We start from the raw sequence: 14,458 nt of genomic DNA on the forward strand, positions 1-14,458 counted from the left end.
TACTAAACGAGGAAGAAAAAAGGCATTTTATTCTTTTCTGTATTATTTCTGTACACCAACAAACATTTTATTAAAAAAAACCCCACATGTTACAGATAACAGTAAAAATAAATTGTACTGTAGTGACAATAGTCCTCTTTGGACCAACAGATTCAGATTTTAATGGTATATACAACATCAGTTATATGTGAAACAAAGTTAGGGCAAACAAATGAAACTGGGAGCAATATATACATATATATATATATAATGATAATTTTAACTTGACTTTTAAATAGGACTAGAGCTGTTTTTGGTTTCACTGCACAAACCTGGAGAAAAACATTATTACAATTCCCCTTTAGACATTTGTCTTTGTTTTCAGTGTGCATTTTATATGTAAACAACGCACACTATGGAACTACTCTATTTAATATTATACTGTAATGGGTTGTACTATGATGAGGATTATCCAATAATAGCTTTTCCATTAGTTGCCAGCACATGAACACAGAGTATACTGTATTTGACATTCATACTGTGTGCAAACACTGATATCTAGTTACATTTTGCTACAGTGCCATCACTGTAACACCCGTTTTTGATTGTTTTCTCAGCTTTGAAGTGTTAAAAACTGTCACACTGGTTCGAAGTCACTGATCTTGGATGTTGAAAGCCTTCTTAAACTCGCTGTCAAATAACTCCCTCAGTTGGTTGCCGATGGCAAGGATTTCTGGATTTCCCTGAAAAAGAAAAACAGCGATTGTCATTATGTTATTTTCAAAACTTCTATTCTGTTTAAAAAAGTTGTGTTTGTAATCCAACAGATGTGTCAATGCACTTTTAAGAACCTACAGTAATTGAGGGGGAAAAAAACAATGAGCAAACACTTGGCGGTGGTGGGAAGGAAGAACTCCCTTTTAACAGGAAGAGACCTCCAGCAGAACTGAGAATAAAAGACAGTAAGACAAAAGTTTTCTATTTGAGATCCACTGTGAAATTGCAGGTACCCATGAAACTGGTCAGACCAGGACCCCCAGGGACCCAAATGCAGAAGAAGCACTACATGGAAGCAAAGGTGAAATGGATGGTAGTTGTTTTTGATTATGCCTTGTAAAAGCTGAATAAGGCAATTTGACTAAACTTTGAATGGCAGTCAGAAGAAAGTGAAAGCTTAAAGTCCTGCAAACATTTAACAACACAACACACGGAGTCCCAAGTCCCAAAGGAGATACAGAATCAGATTTTTTGTCAGGATAAGGTGTAATTGAAGTTTCCAAAACTCTCAGTGAATGTAATCTAATTCTTCTTTTTTACATGCAGATGCAAACCTTTTAAAATCATATAAAAAAATAAAAACAAGCACTTAATAGACTATTGAGAGCACTGAATGCTATTATCACACTTTCACTAAGAGTTTCTTACCCGGTTGAATGTCGCACAGTTGGCAAAAATAAGCTGGATATCAGAAACAAACTCGCCGACAGTTTGATACTGTTTCTGCTGGAGTTTCTCTGTTACTTTGCCCAGCCACATCGGACTCTTGATAGAAGTGTTGTAGTTTGCCAGCTGTGGGTGAAAGCAGACATCCAGAAAACCAGAGTATTCTAGTCAGAGTTTTACACATACAGTGCTGTGAAAAAGTATTCGCCCCCTTCCTGACTTCTTAGCTTTTTGCAAACTTGGTACACTTACATGTTTTACATCAAAGCTAATTTTAATTTTAGGAAAAGATAATACAAAATGCTGTTTTTAAATGCAGAATTCAGGTTCACTACTGTTCCAAATTTTCAATTTGTGGATAATGATTCTCACAATGGTTTGCTTGAGTCCCAAAGCTTTAAAATTGCTTTGTAACACAGACTGATCAATGTCGATGACTTTGTTTCTCATCCGTTTCTTTAGATCGTAGGATGTTTTGCTTTTTGAGATCATTTTTCCTACTTTTCTCTTTCAGACAGGTTCTATGTAAGTGATTTCTTGATTCGACAGGTCTACCAGCAATTAGTCCTTGGTGCTGCCAGTGAAGCTGAACTGGTTAGTTACTGATTTAACAAGGGAGAGCGGTTACTTTTCACACAGGGCCAGGTAGGTTTGGATTGCTTTTTTGCCTTAATAAATGAAATCATCATTTAAAATCTGCATTTTGCGTTTTCTGAGCTTATTGTTGTCTAATATGAAACTCTAACTGATGATCTGAAGTGTGACCAATATGCAAAGGCTAAGATAGCTCATGTTTTCAGTGCACTGCACTTTATTTTCTATGAATGTTTTAAAACTTGATTCAAATGAATAAAAATTTCTTGCTTAAAAAATACTTACATAGCCCACTGGGTCTGGAGAAAACATTTGCTCCTCGTCAGCACTGCGCAGACTCAGGAGGAGATACTGGCATTGCTGTTGATGAAACAACAGAGGGGCAGGTCACAGCAATGTCACAGGGAGACGGGTAGTTAGAGGGTTACATGGACAAACTTGTAGACAGAGAAAATTCTCACCATCATGTGTTGAGATATTTGCTGAGACATCACTGCGTTCACTTCCAGCTGGTCAAGGCAAACGTGATTGGCTCTAAAAACGCAGAATGTGCACAACCAGGGGCTGTCGTCGCTGCACACACATACACACACAGATATATATCAGTCTTAAAAATATAAACCCTTTTGATTTTTGTTTCAATCAGCTATATCCTTTTTATTTTTATCATACTGACAGCTGAATGTCTTAGCTTCATGTTATCACATAAAACAGGTACATTTTAAAAAAGCAGAACGTATGCCAGGATCACATACAGTAGTGTGTAATTCAATACAATATACGTGGATAATAGCAGCACAAATGTTGTTTTAGTAGAAACTACACTGAAAATGATGTCCACCTGACTTTAGCTAGTACCAGTTTTAATGTGAAGGTGAAAAACATTAAAACAAAAATCAAATGAAATGATGTTAAAATTTAACGCTGAGCTAGAATTTAGTTTACAGAACTAGAAGATCTGGAGTAACACTCCACTTATTTGGACTCATGGTACAGGTCAATTTGCAAATGTCCTGTTTTGTTATCTACCAGGTCCAGAAGGAAATATCCTTAGCTCCTTCACTCTCTTTGCCAGCTGGCACCTAACTTTGTCTTTTCATTATAAGACTGTCAGTTTGTTTGGGAAAAAGTACTTCTACTTAAACGATGGAAAAACAATTAAGCAAGTGTGCTATTTTACACTTGCTTAATTGTTAAGAAGTTCACAGACAGCACTGTGCAAAAGTCTTCAGCCAAAAAATTATTTTTCTGGGAAATAAAGGGAAATAGGGCACGGTGGTTAGCACTGTTGCTGCACAGCAAGAAGGCCCTGAGTTCAATTCCACCATCAGGCCGGAGTCTTTCTGTGTGGAGTTTGCATGTTCTCCCCGTGTTTGCGTGGGATCACTCCGGGTACTCCGGCTTCCTCCCACCGTCCAAAGACATGCAGCTTGTGGGGATAGGTTAATTGGATAATCCAAATTGCCATTAGGTGTGAATGTGCGAGTGAATGTGAGTGTGAATGGTTGTCTGTCCCTGTGTGTTAGCCCTGCGACAGACTGGCGACCTGTCCAGGGTGTACCCCGCCTCTCGCCCTATGACAGCTGGGATAGGCTCCAGCACCCCCCGCGACCCTGAAAAGGATAAGCGGAAGCGAATGGATGGATGGATAAAGGGAAATAGATGCAGAGATTTGGAGAATAATTTTTGACTGTCTTTAATTCGGTTTTCTGTCAAGCTGATCACACACTGCTTCACTAATGTTGAAGTCCGAGCTCTGGGGAGGCCAATCCATGACAGACAGTGTTCCACTGTGTGTGTGTTTTTTTGTTTTGTTTTGTTTTTTATTCAGGTATGCTTTTACTGCATTGGCAGTGTGTTTGTGATCACTGTCATGCTGAAAAATGATGCTGCTCCTGATGAGATGCTTTCCAGATTCCATCTGACCGTACTTTTTTGTGTTTATAATTCCTCATTTTCACAAGATTCCCAGCACCACTGGATGAACTGCATCCCCAGAGCCTCCACCATGTTTTACATTTAGCTGTAGAATCAGTGTTGGACCCTCTCATCCTCCTCCATAAATATGACAACGATTTGGACCAAAAATATCAATGACATTATTATATAAGACTTTTTGCCACTAAATTTCAATCCAGTTCTTGTGTAAACTGGCATACCTCAGCCTTTCCCCCATTTTCCCTTTGTTTAGTGTGGATTCTTCAGTAAACCTGGAAAACTGTTGCTCCAGGCCAATTTAAAATATTACAAGAAAGTCTGGTTCATTGAAAGCAAATCATACAGAAATGAGAAGTGACTCGAGACTTTTGCACAGAACTGTAGGGATATTCATTAGCGCTGCTTTAAAATGCTGAGTTCAGTTCAGTTGCAGGACTGTATAATGGGAGCATTTCTTTCACCCTGTTAAAGCTGATTAGGTTTCTTTCCTGCCAATGCATTCTGTGTTGATACGACAAATTCATGCAGGTTTAAAATATAAGAGACTCAAGCAAAACATACAAAAGGACAAAAGAGAAACAGCTGATTTAAAAAATCTTTTTTAAATGGCTGCTCTCCCAGTAAGGCTCACTTCAGAATGATGTCGTCCACGTGTGGCAGGTGGCATTTCTGGTGGAAGGATCGTGGGCATCCCTCGCACACTACCAGCTCTTGGTCTTCTTCTTCGTTTTTACAGATGCAACAGTCATCATCATTTTTCTCATTCTCCTGGCAACACAGACAATAAATCACAGAAAATCTGTTTGTACACAAAACTGCTCCAAAGCGCCTTTCAGACCCAGGAGATGTAAAATAGCTGACTTCATCAAACGGTAACTTGTAACTGCCATCTATAAATTAAGAACACAGCACAGCCACAGCACACATTGACAATAGGCATGTTATTACTGTTACTTTTGAGAGGCCACATCTCACGTGTGGTTACAGTAATGCATAATCATAAACACTTTAGTAGATTTCAGCCAGTAGGTGAGATCAGACTTTTACTAATAGCTAAATTAAATATCTTAAGTATTGTAATGGAGAGTGATGGCTTCATAACAAATTATTTTTCATCTGCGTAGTGACAGTGTAACTGCAGATCTATCTGAAGTGAAGATGAGACTCACTGTCTTTTACTTTTTTATTAATCCTGTAGAATTTAATCCACCTCTGCTGTGCCTTGTTGGTAAATGAGCTCTCTTTCTTTGGAAGCACTCATGGATTGATCTGTAGGTATATAAAAAACTCAGAGGAAGGGACTACTGCAATCGGCTGCATCAAGCTTCAGCTGCTATTAAAGTTTTGTCAAAACCAGGATTAGGTTGAATCCATTATTGGTCAGACTCATTAATCTGACCTGTCACAGATTTTTCGTTTAATGCGGTAAAGGCTTTGCCACGTAAAGTCCATTTTTAAGGCCCTTCAGTCTCTGATGGATGTGAAATTGCACAGCAGAGTGAATAATGAAAAACCCAAAGGTATTTTGGAGATGTCTGCGTGCTCCTCTGGTCAGCGTTGGTGTGGAAATGTAGAAAGGTCTTAATTTTTAGACTTTAATCCATTTGCAAGCATTTTTTTACAAAGTTGTGCTCTGTTAAAAGCAACAAGTAAATGTCTGGTCTGACCCACTGAATGTACAGTAAAGTGACCGAGGGCAGAGAATATCCATTGCTGTCAGAAAGAGAAGGAGTCCCACTGCTGTATGTGATGTTAGGCTACAAATACAACTAAACTCTAAATTGGGGTTGGAATCGCATATTTCTGCACCAGAACAAGACAACTGAGAGAGGAAAAAAGTTTCTTGTTTGTGGAATTATACCACAGATTTAGAGAGACAGATTTTGTACTATTTAGAAAAAACAGCATTGTGCAAGAAAGTATTTTTCAAACCAGTGTAGCACGAGGAAATGCCACTTGTCTGAAACTTACCAGGTCTTTAGGATCTGGTTTACACAGATGGCAAGCACACAGAAGGGAATGGATCTTCAAGATCTCTGCCTGAAAGAGACAAAGTAACAATGTATTCATTTTTCAATCATAAGTTCTCACTTTTGGTTTAACAAAGCTTGTAACGCTCATATTGCCTCCAGACTAAAGTTGCTATTGGGTTTACAGGTGAGACACAGTTTCATGCAAAAGTCCTGTAATTTTTTGGGCACGAGTGGCAACTTCAAAGTTATAATTCAAAAAGATCCTACAAAACCAAACTGGCACTGACCCAATTCATTTTTCCTGAAATAGCCCCTAATTGTCTTTATATTCTTTATTACTTGTTCATTCTCTATAGCTGGTGTTAATAGTAACAGAAGAGTCTTTGGTTCTGCTGTACGGTGCTGAAACATTGATGTGCATTTGGTGTGTGCTTAGGGCTAACTGTGGTTGTTCATCAAAATGTCACCACATGTTAGCTTTCTGCATTTGGATATATATATATTTTTTTTACCATATTAACTGCTTGAAGATTGATGACCGCAAATAAATACGAGTGAAAATGTAAAGATTGTAATCTTGGAGTGTAATTTTCCTCCCTCACTCTCACAGAGTACCTCACAAAAATACCCAAAGGCGTAGAGATAAGTTGCAGTGAACTAGGAACCTGCAGTGTAAACACACCTCCATGAGAGCACTCAGAGGTTTTCCATCCCATCTGATGTCTTTCTTCCAGGAAACATTTGTCAGACCAGATTCCTTACAAAAGTCCACTGGGGTCATCCAGCTTGTCTCAGTACGAATACTCTTGCCAAGTGTCCCTGGTGGGGGAAAAACATTTTGAGAAGAAAATTCCCTCAGCTTAACTAAAATCTTTCCATTTAATTCAATTCAAAGTAGCATTTAGCAGCACCTGGATGCTACTTATCCTCTTAATTCCAATGGAAGTAATCAGAGTGTACTTTGTTTTTTTAAAGAACTGTTTAAACTTTTTTCAAATGACTGTATCTGTATCACAGTACTTTCTTTTTTTAAGATACCTGATGCAAAACGTTTTTTGTGTAACGTCCCAGCTAAACCACCACATGTAACTTTGAACACTTTGGTGTTGGAAAGACCAGCCTCTGGCTGCGGCACCGTCTGCTCTTCTGCCTCTTCTTCATCTAAAACAGACACGTTATGAAGATAATACGTAACACAACCATGCGTAACTAAAAGAGCTTCCATCATAAATATTACACTGTAGAAACCAGCACCTGTGGTGGTTTTATCGCTTGATGAATCCTGGTCTTCCTCGTCATCTTCTTCTTTCTCCGACTCTAAAAAAGAGGATTTTATCCATGAAAACAAGCGGGAAAAAAGCTTGCCTTGCCTGTGCATGTTTGTCTTACACATGTATATTTTAAATTCAGAGTTTTATGAATATAAATATGTGCACAATATTAATAGAATGGGAGAAAAGATTTTAGTGACAATCATTATGCTCAGAGAGAAACTAGAATCACTGCCTCGCGGCTGTATGCCTTCACCCATTAATATTCTTGTTTTTCATTTTGGATCTTAATGGTAGCTGTTCCTCATCCAAGTTGAGGGTCTAAGGAGAAACAATGTTGTTTTCTGTACAGATTGGAAGCTCCTTGAGGCAAATTTCAGTTTTCTGATATAAGGATACACAAATAAAATTGTTTTGACTTCAGTTCGTTGGGCTTTTCCTGTTCTGCTCTATTTCTATTATACTGGAGCATAAAGGGGGGGGGGGGGGGGGGGGGGGGGTTATAAATATCTGCAGTGCCTGCCTGCCTCAATTGATGCCATTAGTTTTAAATGCTTTAATATTTAATGTGAGATAACAGAAGCTCTTGTAACAGCTAGTGGGAAAGTGGGCTTATATGCTGTTAGGAACACTCGAGTTTGATAAAAATCGGTGTTTTTGCAGTAATAGAACAAACCTGTGGTTGCTTCTTCGAGTGAGAACAATTTTTTCTTAGCCTAGCAGCAAAAAAAGAAGAATGTGGCTTAGATTAGAAAAAAAATAAAACAAACTAATTTACTTCTGAGTAAGAAATACTCTACCAGTCAAAATCTGGATACACACTTTTCATGTAATGGTTTTTCTTTACTTTTACTACTTTCTACATCATAGATACAAACTGAAGACATCAAATATATGAAGCAAGATCAATGGGATTATGTAGCAAAGAAAAAAGATAAATAAGTCTAAATATGATTTCTATTTTAGATTCCTCAAAGTAGCCACCCTTTGCTTTGTTGACAGCATTGCAAACCTTTGGCCTTCTCTCAATGAGCTTCATGATCGAGTCACCTGAAATGGTTTTCATTTCACAGGTGTGACTTGTCAGGGTTCATTTGTGGATCAGTTGTGTTGTGCAGAAGTCAGGTTGGTACACAGCTGACAGCCCTATTTGACAACTGTTAGAACTGATATTATGGCAGTGTCCCCAAGAGCAGTCACAAAAACCATCAAGTGCTACGATGAAAGTTGCTCACATGAGGACCGCCCCAGGAAAGGATGCCCAAGAGTCACCTCTGCTGCTGAGGATAAATTCATCCGAGTCACCAGCATCACAAATTAGAGCCCAGATTAATACCACACAGAGTTCCAGTAGCAGAGACATCTCTACATCAGCTGTTCAGAGACTACATTAATCAGGCCTTTATGGTCAAATAGCTGCTAAGAAACTACTACTAAGGAAAATCAACAAGCAGAAGAGATTGTTTGGGCCAAGAAACACAAGGAGTGGACATTAGACCAGTGGAAATCTGTGCTTTGGTCTGATGAGTCCAATTTTGGGATCTTTGATTCCACCCGCCATGTCTTTGTGCGATGCAGAAATGGTGAACGGATGGTCTCTACATGCATGGTTCCCACTTTGAAACATGGAGGAGGTGTGATGGTGTGGGGGGGGGGCTTTGCTGGTGACGCTGTTGGGGATTTATTCAAAATTTAAGACACATTGAACCAGCATAGCTGCTACAGCATCATACAGCGACATGCCATCCCATCTGGTTTGCGTTTAGTTGGACCATAACTTTTTCTTTAACAGGACAATGACCCCAAATACACCTCCAGGATGTGTAAGGGCCATTTGACAAGAATGATGGAGTGCTGCACCAGATGGCCTGGTCTCCACAGTCACCTGACCTAAACCCAATCCAGATGGTTTGGGATGAGATGGAGCGCAGAGTGAAGGCAAAAGGGCCAACAAGCACTCAGCATCTCTGGGAACTCCTTCAAGACTGTTAGAAAACCATTTCAGGTGACGACCTCATGAAGCTCATAGAGAGAATGCCAAGAGTGTGCAAAGCACAAAGATTAAAATAAATTATAAAACAAGCTTTGAGTAATTTCACACTTTTTTGTTTACTACATAATTTCACGTGTTCATTCATAGTTTCCATGCCTTCAGTGAGAATCTGCAATGTAAATAGTCATGAAAATAAAGAAAAACATTAAATGAGAACGTGTGTTCAAACTTTTGAGTGGTAGTATATATATCTGTTTTTACTTTTTTATTTCCTCCTTTGTAGGCCACAGTTTTCAGGTGACCCTCCTGTGAAAAATGACAAAAACAAAATAAGTGAAATTCACACTGGAAACTGCCGGAACATTGATCAAATAAGTTCAGATTTTCTTTTTGACAAACCTTTATAAGTTTTCCCAGCGGCGTCCCCCCACATCGAATGCTCAGCTTCCAGTTCTTGCAGCTCTGCTTTCCTGCAAACCTCTCAAACTCACCTGGAGCAAACCACTGCTTATTAGCCAGAATGCACTTCTCTCCTAAGAGATGCAGAAGAGGAGGAATTCAAAGAAATGTTTTACACACACAGAGTTTAAATCTCAGTCATAAATGATCTCTTGTTATCTCCCAACTGCCGCTTTTTCTAGCTTGTACATTTTTCTATTATTTCACAGCTGTTGAACAAAGAACATGCAGCTACAGTAGACTGCAATGTAACAATGAAAAGACTTTGCTTATCTGACCTTTAGCCAGTTTGTCACGTTGTAGCGTTCCCGTCACCTGTCCGCACGTCACAGGCAGCTGGGACTTGTAGAGGGGCCAGGTCCAAATTTCACCCTTCTCTCCCTTCTTCATGGGAGGAGCTGAGAAATACAAAATTTTATAAATGCCGATTCAAACATGCTGCAGTGTAGTCAATATACATGTTGTGGCTTTGGAAAAGACTTATGACCACATTCCCTCAGACATCTTGCAGTGAACGCTGCAGGTGTAGAAGCAAGAGGGGCTGTAGCTATGCTCCAGTTTTATAGAACTGAGTGAGGCCTGTATCCATCTTGGCAGGGAGTCAAACATGTTCCGGTTCATACTGACCACTTGGGAGGTACCTTTCCACGGATTCAGGAGAATGATTGGAAGAACCAGAGTTCCTTTTTAAGGGACCTCAGTTCTTTGCAGGTGAAGTTGGTCCACTGAAGGTTAATGTAGAGCTTGATTAATGTGGTATTCTCCACCTGCTATAACACTATTTACTCAGATGGAGTAGAGGAGCTGTAATGGTGTAGCTTTGTACAAAACATCAGAGAAGAATTCCGCTTCCAACATAAAGAGAAAGTAATGAACATACGGCAAGTTTTCACACAACTCTATGCAGTCCTGTGAATAACTCGAGCCCACAGTTCATTGAGGTTTGCGGGCATTTGTTTATGCACAGCTGTCTTAATTTCCCACCACACCAACATTTCAATCACGTTGAGGTCTGGACTTTGACCAGTCCATCGCAACACCTTCATGCTCCGCTATTTTAGCCATTCTGTTGTATATTTGCTGCTGTGGTTGGGATCATTGTCATATTGCATGACCCAGTTTCAGCCAAGCTTTAACTGTCAGACAGATGGTCTCACATTTGACTCTAGGACACTTTGTTATACGAAGGAGTTCATGGTCGACTCAATAATGGCAAAGTCCTGGCCCAGGTCCACCAAATGATCGTCCCTTCACCACATACCAACTGTGATTGACAGCTGGTATGTGGTGAGTTTCGGTTTTCTCTAAATGTGCATTATGGTCAAACATCTCCATTTGGTCTGATTTATCCAAATGACATTGTTCCAGAAGTCATGTATTTGTAACCTTTCGAACCTAAGTCATGCTGCCATGTTCTTTTTCAAGAGAAGAGGCTTTGTTTTTGGTTGGGTCTGGCCTGGGGTAGAACCAGGGCACTTTACCCCAGTGAGAGCTGCTAAAGTTTAGAGGATTAGAGATGTCTTTTTAACTGTATAACTCCTGTTGGCATATAGTCACGCTGAGAACAGTAAAGCGTAAGTGAGGAGTAACTTACTGAAACATATTTTCTTGGACTTCTTCTGAGCCGAGGTAGACAGGCCTGATGGACCAGGCTGCTCATCCTCCTCATCACATATGCTCTTCCTCTTCTTTTTCACTGAGTTTTCTTTCCTCGCCTCTTCTTCTGAATGTTCAGTTTTTTCCTTTTCACCGTTGTCTTCCGTTTCAACTTTCTCAGGCAATTGTGTGTCAAAATGGTAAGACCCTGAAATTACATTGAAGTCCAAGAACATAATAAATATCTAATAGAGGCCAAACAACTTCTAGGGGTCAATTTTAAAGTCTCAGTACATAGCACGCCCACTTGCCAAAAAGGTTTTATATAGTCTAAATTACAACATATTAGCTGTTACAAGATGAGTCTTCACATAGACACAGGTTCTCTTTGACTGGTTACAAGCCTATCAAATTATTTTTAGTCCTGCAAAGGCATTAATGCCACCACAAAACTCTCATCTTAAAGTAGATGACGTATTATTCCGTTCAGATTTCTTTGGCCAATTCTTTGTTTTATCAATTAACTTGTCAGAGACACAAACATACTTATTATACAGTCATTGAGAGCATCATGAAATAGAAATATCTTACCGTCCATGAGGCTTTTGCGCAGCATTTGCAGTTTGGGGTTGTGGCTCAGGACAGTTTCCTTGAAGGCACACTTCCAGAACAGTTTGATGTGCTCTGAGTTTTTTTCCTCGAACCAGTCCAGGATATCATAAAGACCCTTCTCTTTTTTCTTCATTCGACTCACCTTCTGCACACACAGTATCGAGAAAATTATTATTGAGCTGTTTAAGTAAATACCAACATACTGTCCTTTTCACAAAGTGTCTATGATAGTAGATTTAGAAAAAACTGCCCCTCTAAAACAGAAGGTATGAAAAAAGTATGATGTTTATGTTTGCCACTCCAATAATGGTGATTGGATTGATTATATGTGAGGGCGTATTATAGGAGAGGGCGTTTCCTTCTCTGAATAAGCTGGTGTTTTTTGCGTCACAATGGGGAACTATATTTACGTAAGGTGGAGTACTGTGCAAAAATTGTGACCCACCTTTCATTACTTTATATTTTATTTCCAAGGAGATGGTCTTTCTTGTTTTTTTTTTTTAACTGGCCTTGATCAATAGTTTCAAAAATTATAAAGTTTTACTTTGGACATTGCCTCCTTTCTTGCTAATTTTCATTCCAGTTCTTGCATCTGACCTTTTTCAGAGGAATGCTTTTATTATTTGTTAAGCCACTTAACACTGACCCATGAATCATTCAAGCATAAAAAAATCCACCTAACTCAAGGGATGAAGCAGAGTTATGTCTGTACACAACAGAAAACTTAGCAAAGAACTAATTTTAAATTGTGCTGTGCAATATGTCCTTAAAAGATTTGACAAAACTGACCAAGTGGAAGAAAATAAAGGAAGCAGCAGGTCTAAAGAACTATCTACAGCAGATGAACCTGAAAAACTATAGTTTGGGAAAAACATTTCAGTCAGTGGTGTTTGCAGTCTTGCCAAAATTGATGGAATTACTATGGCTTCATTTTTCAGGATGATAATGATCCCGAACACACTGTCAGTGCAGTAAAAGCGTACCTGGATAGAAAAACACACAGTGGAACACTGTTAGTCGTGGATTGGCCTCCCCAGACCCTGGACGTCAACATTATTGATCATCTTGACCGTTATACTCGGTGTATTTCCTTTTATGTTTGCACATTCAAATAAATCTACAAACTTATTTTCCATTTTCCCCGCAAAATTTGGAAAAACGACGCGTGAATTAAGACTTTTCCAGACTACAGATTTTATTTCATTTTAATCTGTTTTTAAAAACTGCCTCTGGTTGTGGAAAATGCCTTCTTTTTTAGTAAACAGCAGTGTGAGTTACAGGCGAATGTCAATTCGCAGTGTCTTGATGCTCAATCATCCGGTAAGTAAATCCCAAAAAGCTGATTCTGTTCATTCCGTGTTGCTAGTCTCAGTCAGGCAAAGGTAGGCTACTAAGGTTGAGAAAACCTGCAGTCAGCTGAGACTGAAGAAGTTGTTACGTCCAGATAAACAGAATCAGCTTTTTGGGGTCAGTTCGCCGTATTTCCCTTGTTTGAAATCGACGCTTCCTGTGTACCAACAACTCTGATGTACTCATGTATCACTTCCGCTATTCACTTCCCGCTCTCTCATTAACGCCCTATTCAAATAGCACTCGCCTGAAATGACTGTAACGAGGTTGATAACAAATGCGTAACCTTTCCACTTGAGCTCCTCACCTTGAAACGGTCTTCCGGGATCAGGTTGTAATCCTTGAGCTTGCAGAGGAAGATGACCGGGTTTTCCATGCAAGAAATTTCTGTTTTATTGCAGTGTAAAAAGCGCAGCATTTCCTCCAATTCCAGGAAATCCAGCGGATCCATCTATTGTCTGTTCTCCCTACTTTTCTACAAAACTGTGCCAGTTGCCAAGAGATCGCACTCACTTATCATCCAGATGTGATATTAGAGCTGCAGCACAGAAATAAAGCGCTGCATTCGTGGACCTTGTGCCGTTTAACAGGTAACAATTAACTCCTCACAGGTCTCCTCACCCTGCTCCACCGTTTACATGCGCGCACAGTGAAACTCAATCCAAGTTTATGTAAAACAAAAAATCACAATGTTGAGTAGATGCAGACATAAGCGGAAGTTTTCCCTCTACGGGTCAAAGTGTCTGATCTGGGAAAGCCGAATACTGGTTTCTCGGTTCCTCCTCTCAGTGACGTTTGGAAAGTGAAACCTTTTTCTAGAGCTCTTCTGTCGGCTCACCAAAAACTGCAGACCGTGCGCATTGCTGAGATTTATTATCCCCCCTTTAAATTATAGCCATGCTTATTTTTAAAGTAGACCTGAGACTTACAGTCTGTGGGCGAAACAAATCAAACTCATTCCTGAGCGTCTGACACAAAGAGACAAAAGGGGGATTCATTAAGGTCGCCCACAGTGAGTAACAGTGCGAAATTCAACAGCCTCTTTGATAAAACAATGAGCATTCATGTCATGGTTGTAAACAGCTCGGCCCAAATATGTTCAGTGCTTTCTGCGCTATGCGCGCTCCCGCTTGGGGCATTATTTCAGCAGGGAGACAGAAATGAGCATAACGTCATAGAGAGGAGAGCATTTCACTAGCACGGCTCCGGTCAGCGAAGTCATCTGCACAGAACATACGTCACTAATCTAG

The 14,458-nt window shown here is 39.6% G+C and overlaps 1 protein-coding gene across 1 annotated transcript; it reads right to left on the bottom strand.

Annotated features, from left to right (window-relative positions):
• Positions 1-11: 11 nt before the first annotated feature.
• Positions 12-13,659, bottom strand: sp100.1 (SP110 nuclear body protein, tandem duplicate 1). Its single transcript, XM_084926496.1, has 16 exons — positions 13,516-13,659; positions 11,838-12,003; positions 11,245-11,454; positions 9,929-10,048; positions 9,591-9,724; positions 9,453-9,497; positions 7,875-7,914; positions 7,182-7,244; positions 6,966-7,088; positions 6,610-6,746; positions 5,926-5,994; positions 4,586-4,722; positions 2,478-2,589; positions 2,302-2,376; positions 1,405-1,548; positions 12-722 (listed from the first exon to the last, which is right to left on the bottom strand). The coding sequence occupies exons 1-16, from the start codon at positions 13,657-13,659 to the stop codon at positions 633-635; spliced, it is 1,809 nt and encodes a 602-aa protein (XP_084782622.1). The 3' UTR covers positions 12-632.
• Positions 13,660-14,458: the final 799 nt, after the last annotated feature.

Source organism: Perissodus microlepis, chromosome 4 (assembly GCF_051167445.1).
Source record: "Perissodus microlepis isolate ML-2025 ecotype Zambia chromosome 4, ASM5116744v1, whole genome shotgun sequence".
NCBI classification, from domain to species: domain Eukaryota; kingdom Metazoa; phylum Chordata; class Actinopteri; order Cichliformes; family Cichlidae; genus Perissodus; species Perissodus microlepis.

Excerpts from the sequence above, each read along its gene's own strand:
- sp100.1 (XM_084926496.1), bottom strand. The coding sequence starts at position 13,659 with ATGGATCCGCTGGATTTCCTGGAATTGGAGGAAATGCTGCGCTTTTTA. Across the intron at positions 11,455-11,837 it reads GCGCAAAAGCCTCATGGACG|GGTCTTACCATTTTGACACA; the intron begins GTAAGATATTTC and ends ATGTAATTTCAG. Across the intron at positions 2,590-4,585 it reads GTGGACGACATCATTCTGAA|CGACGACAGCCCCTGGTTGT; the intron begins GTGAGCCTTACT and ends ATGTGTGTGCAG.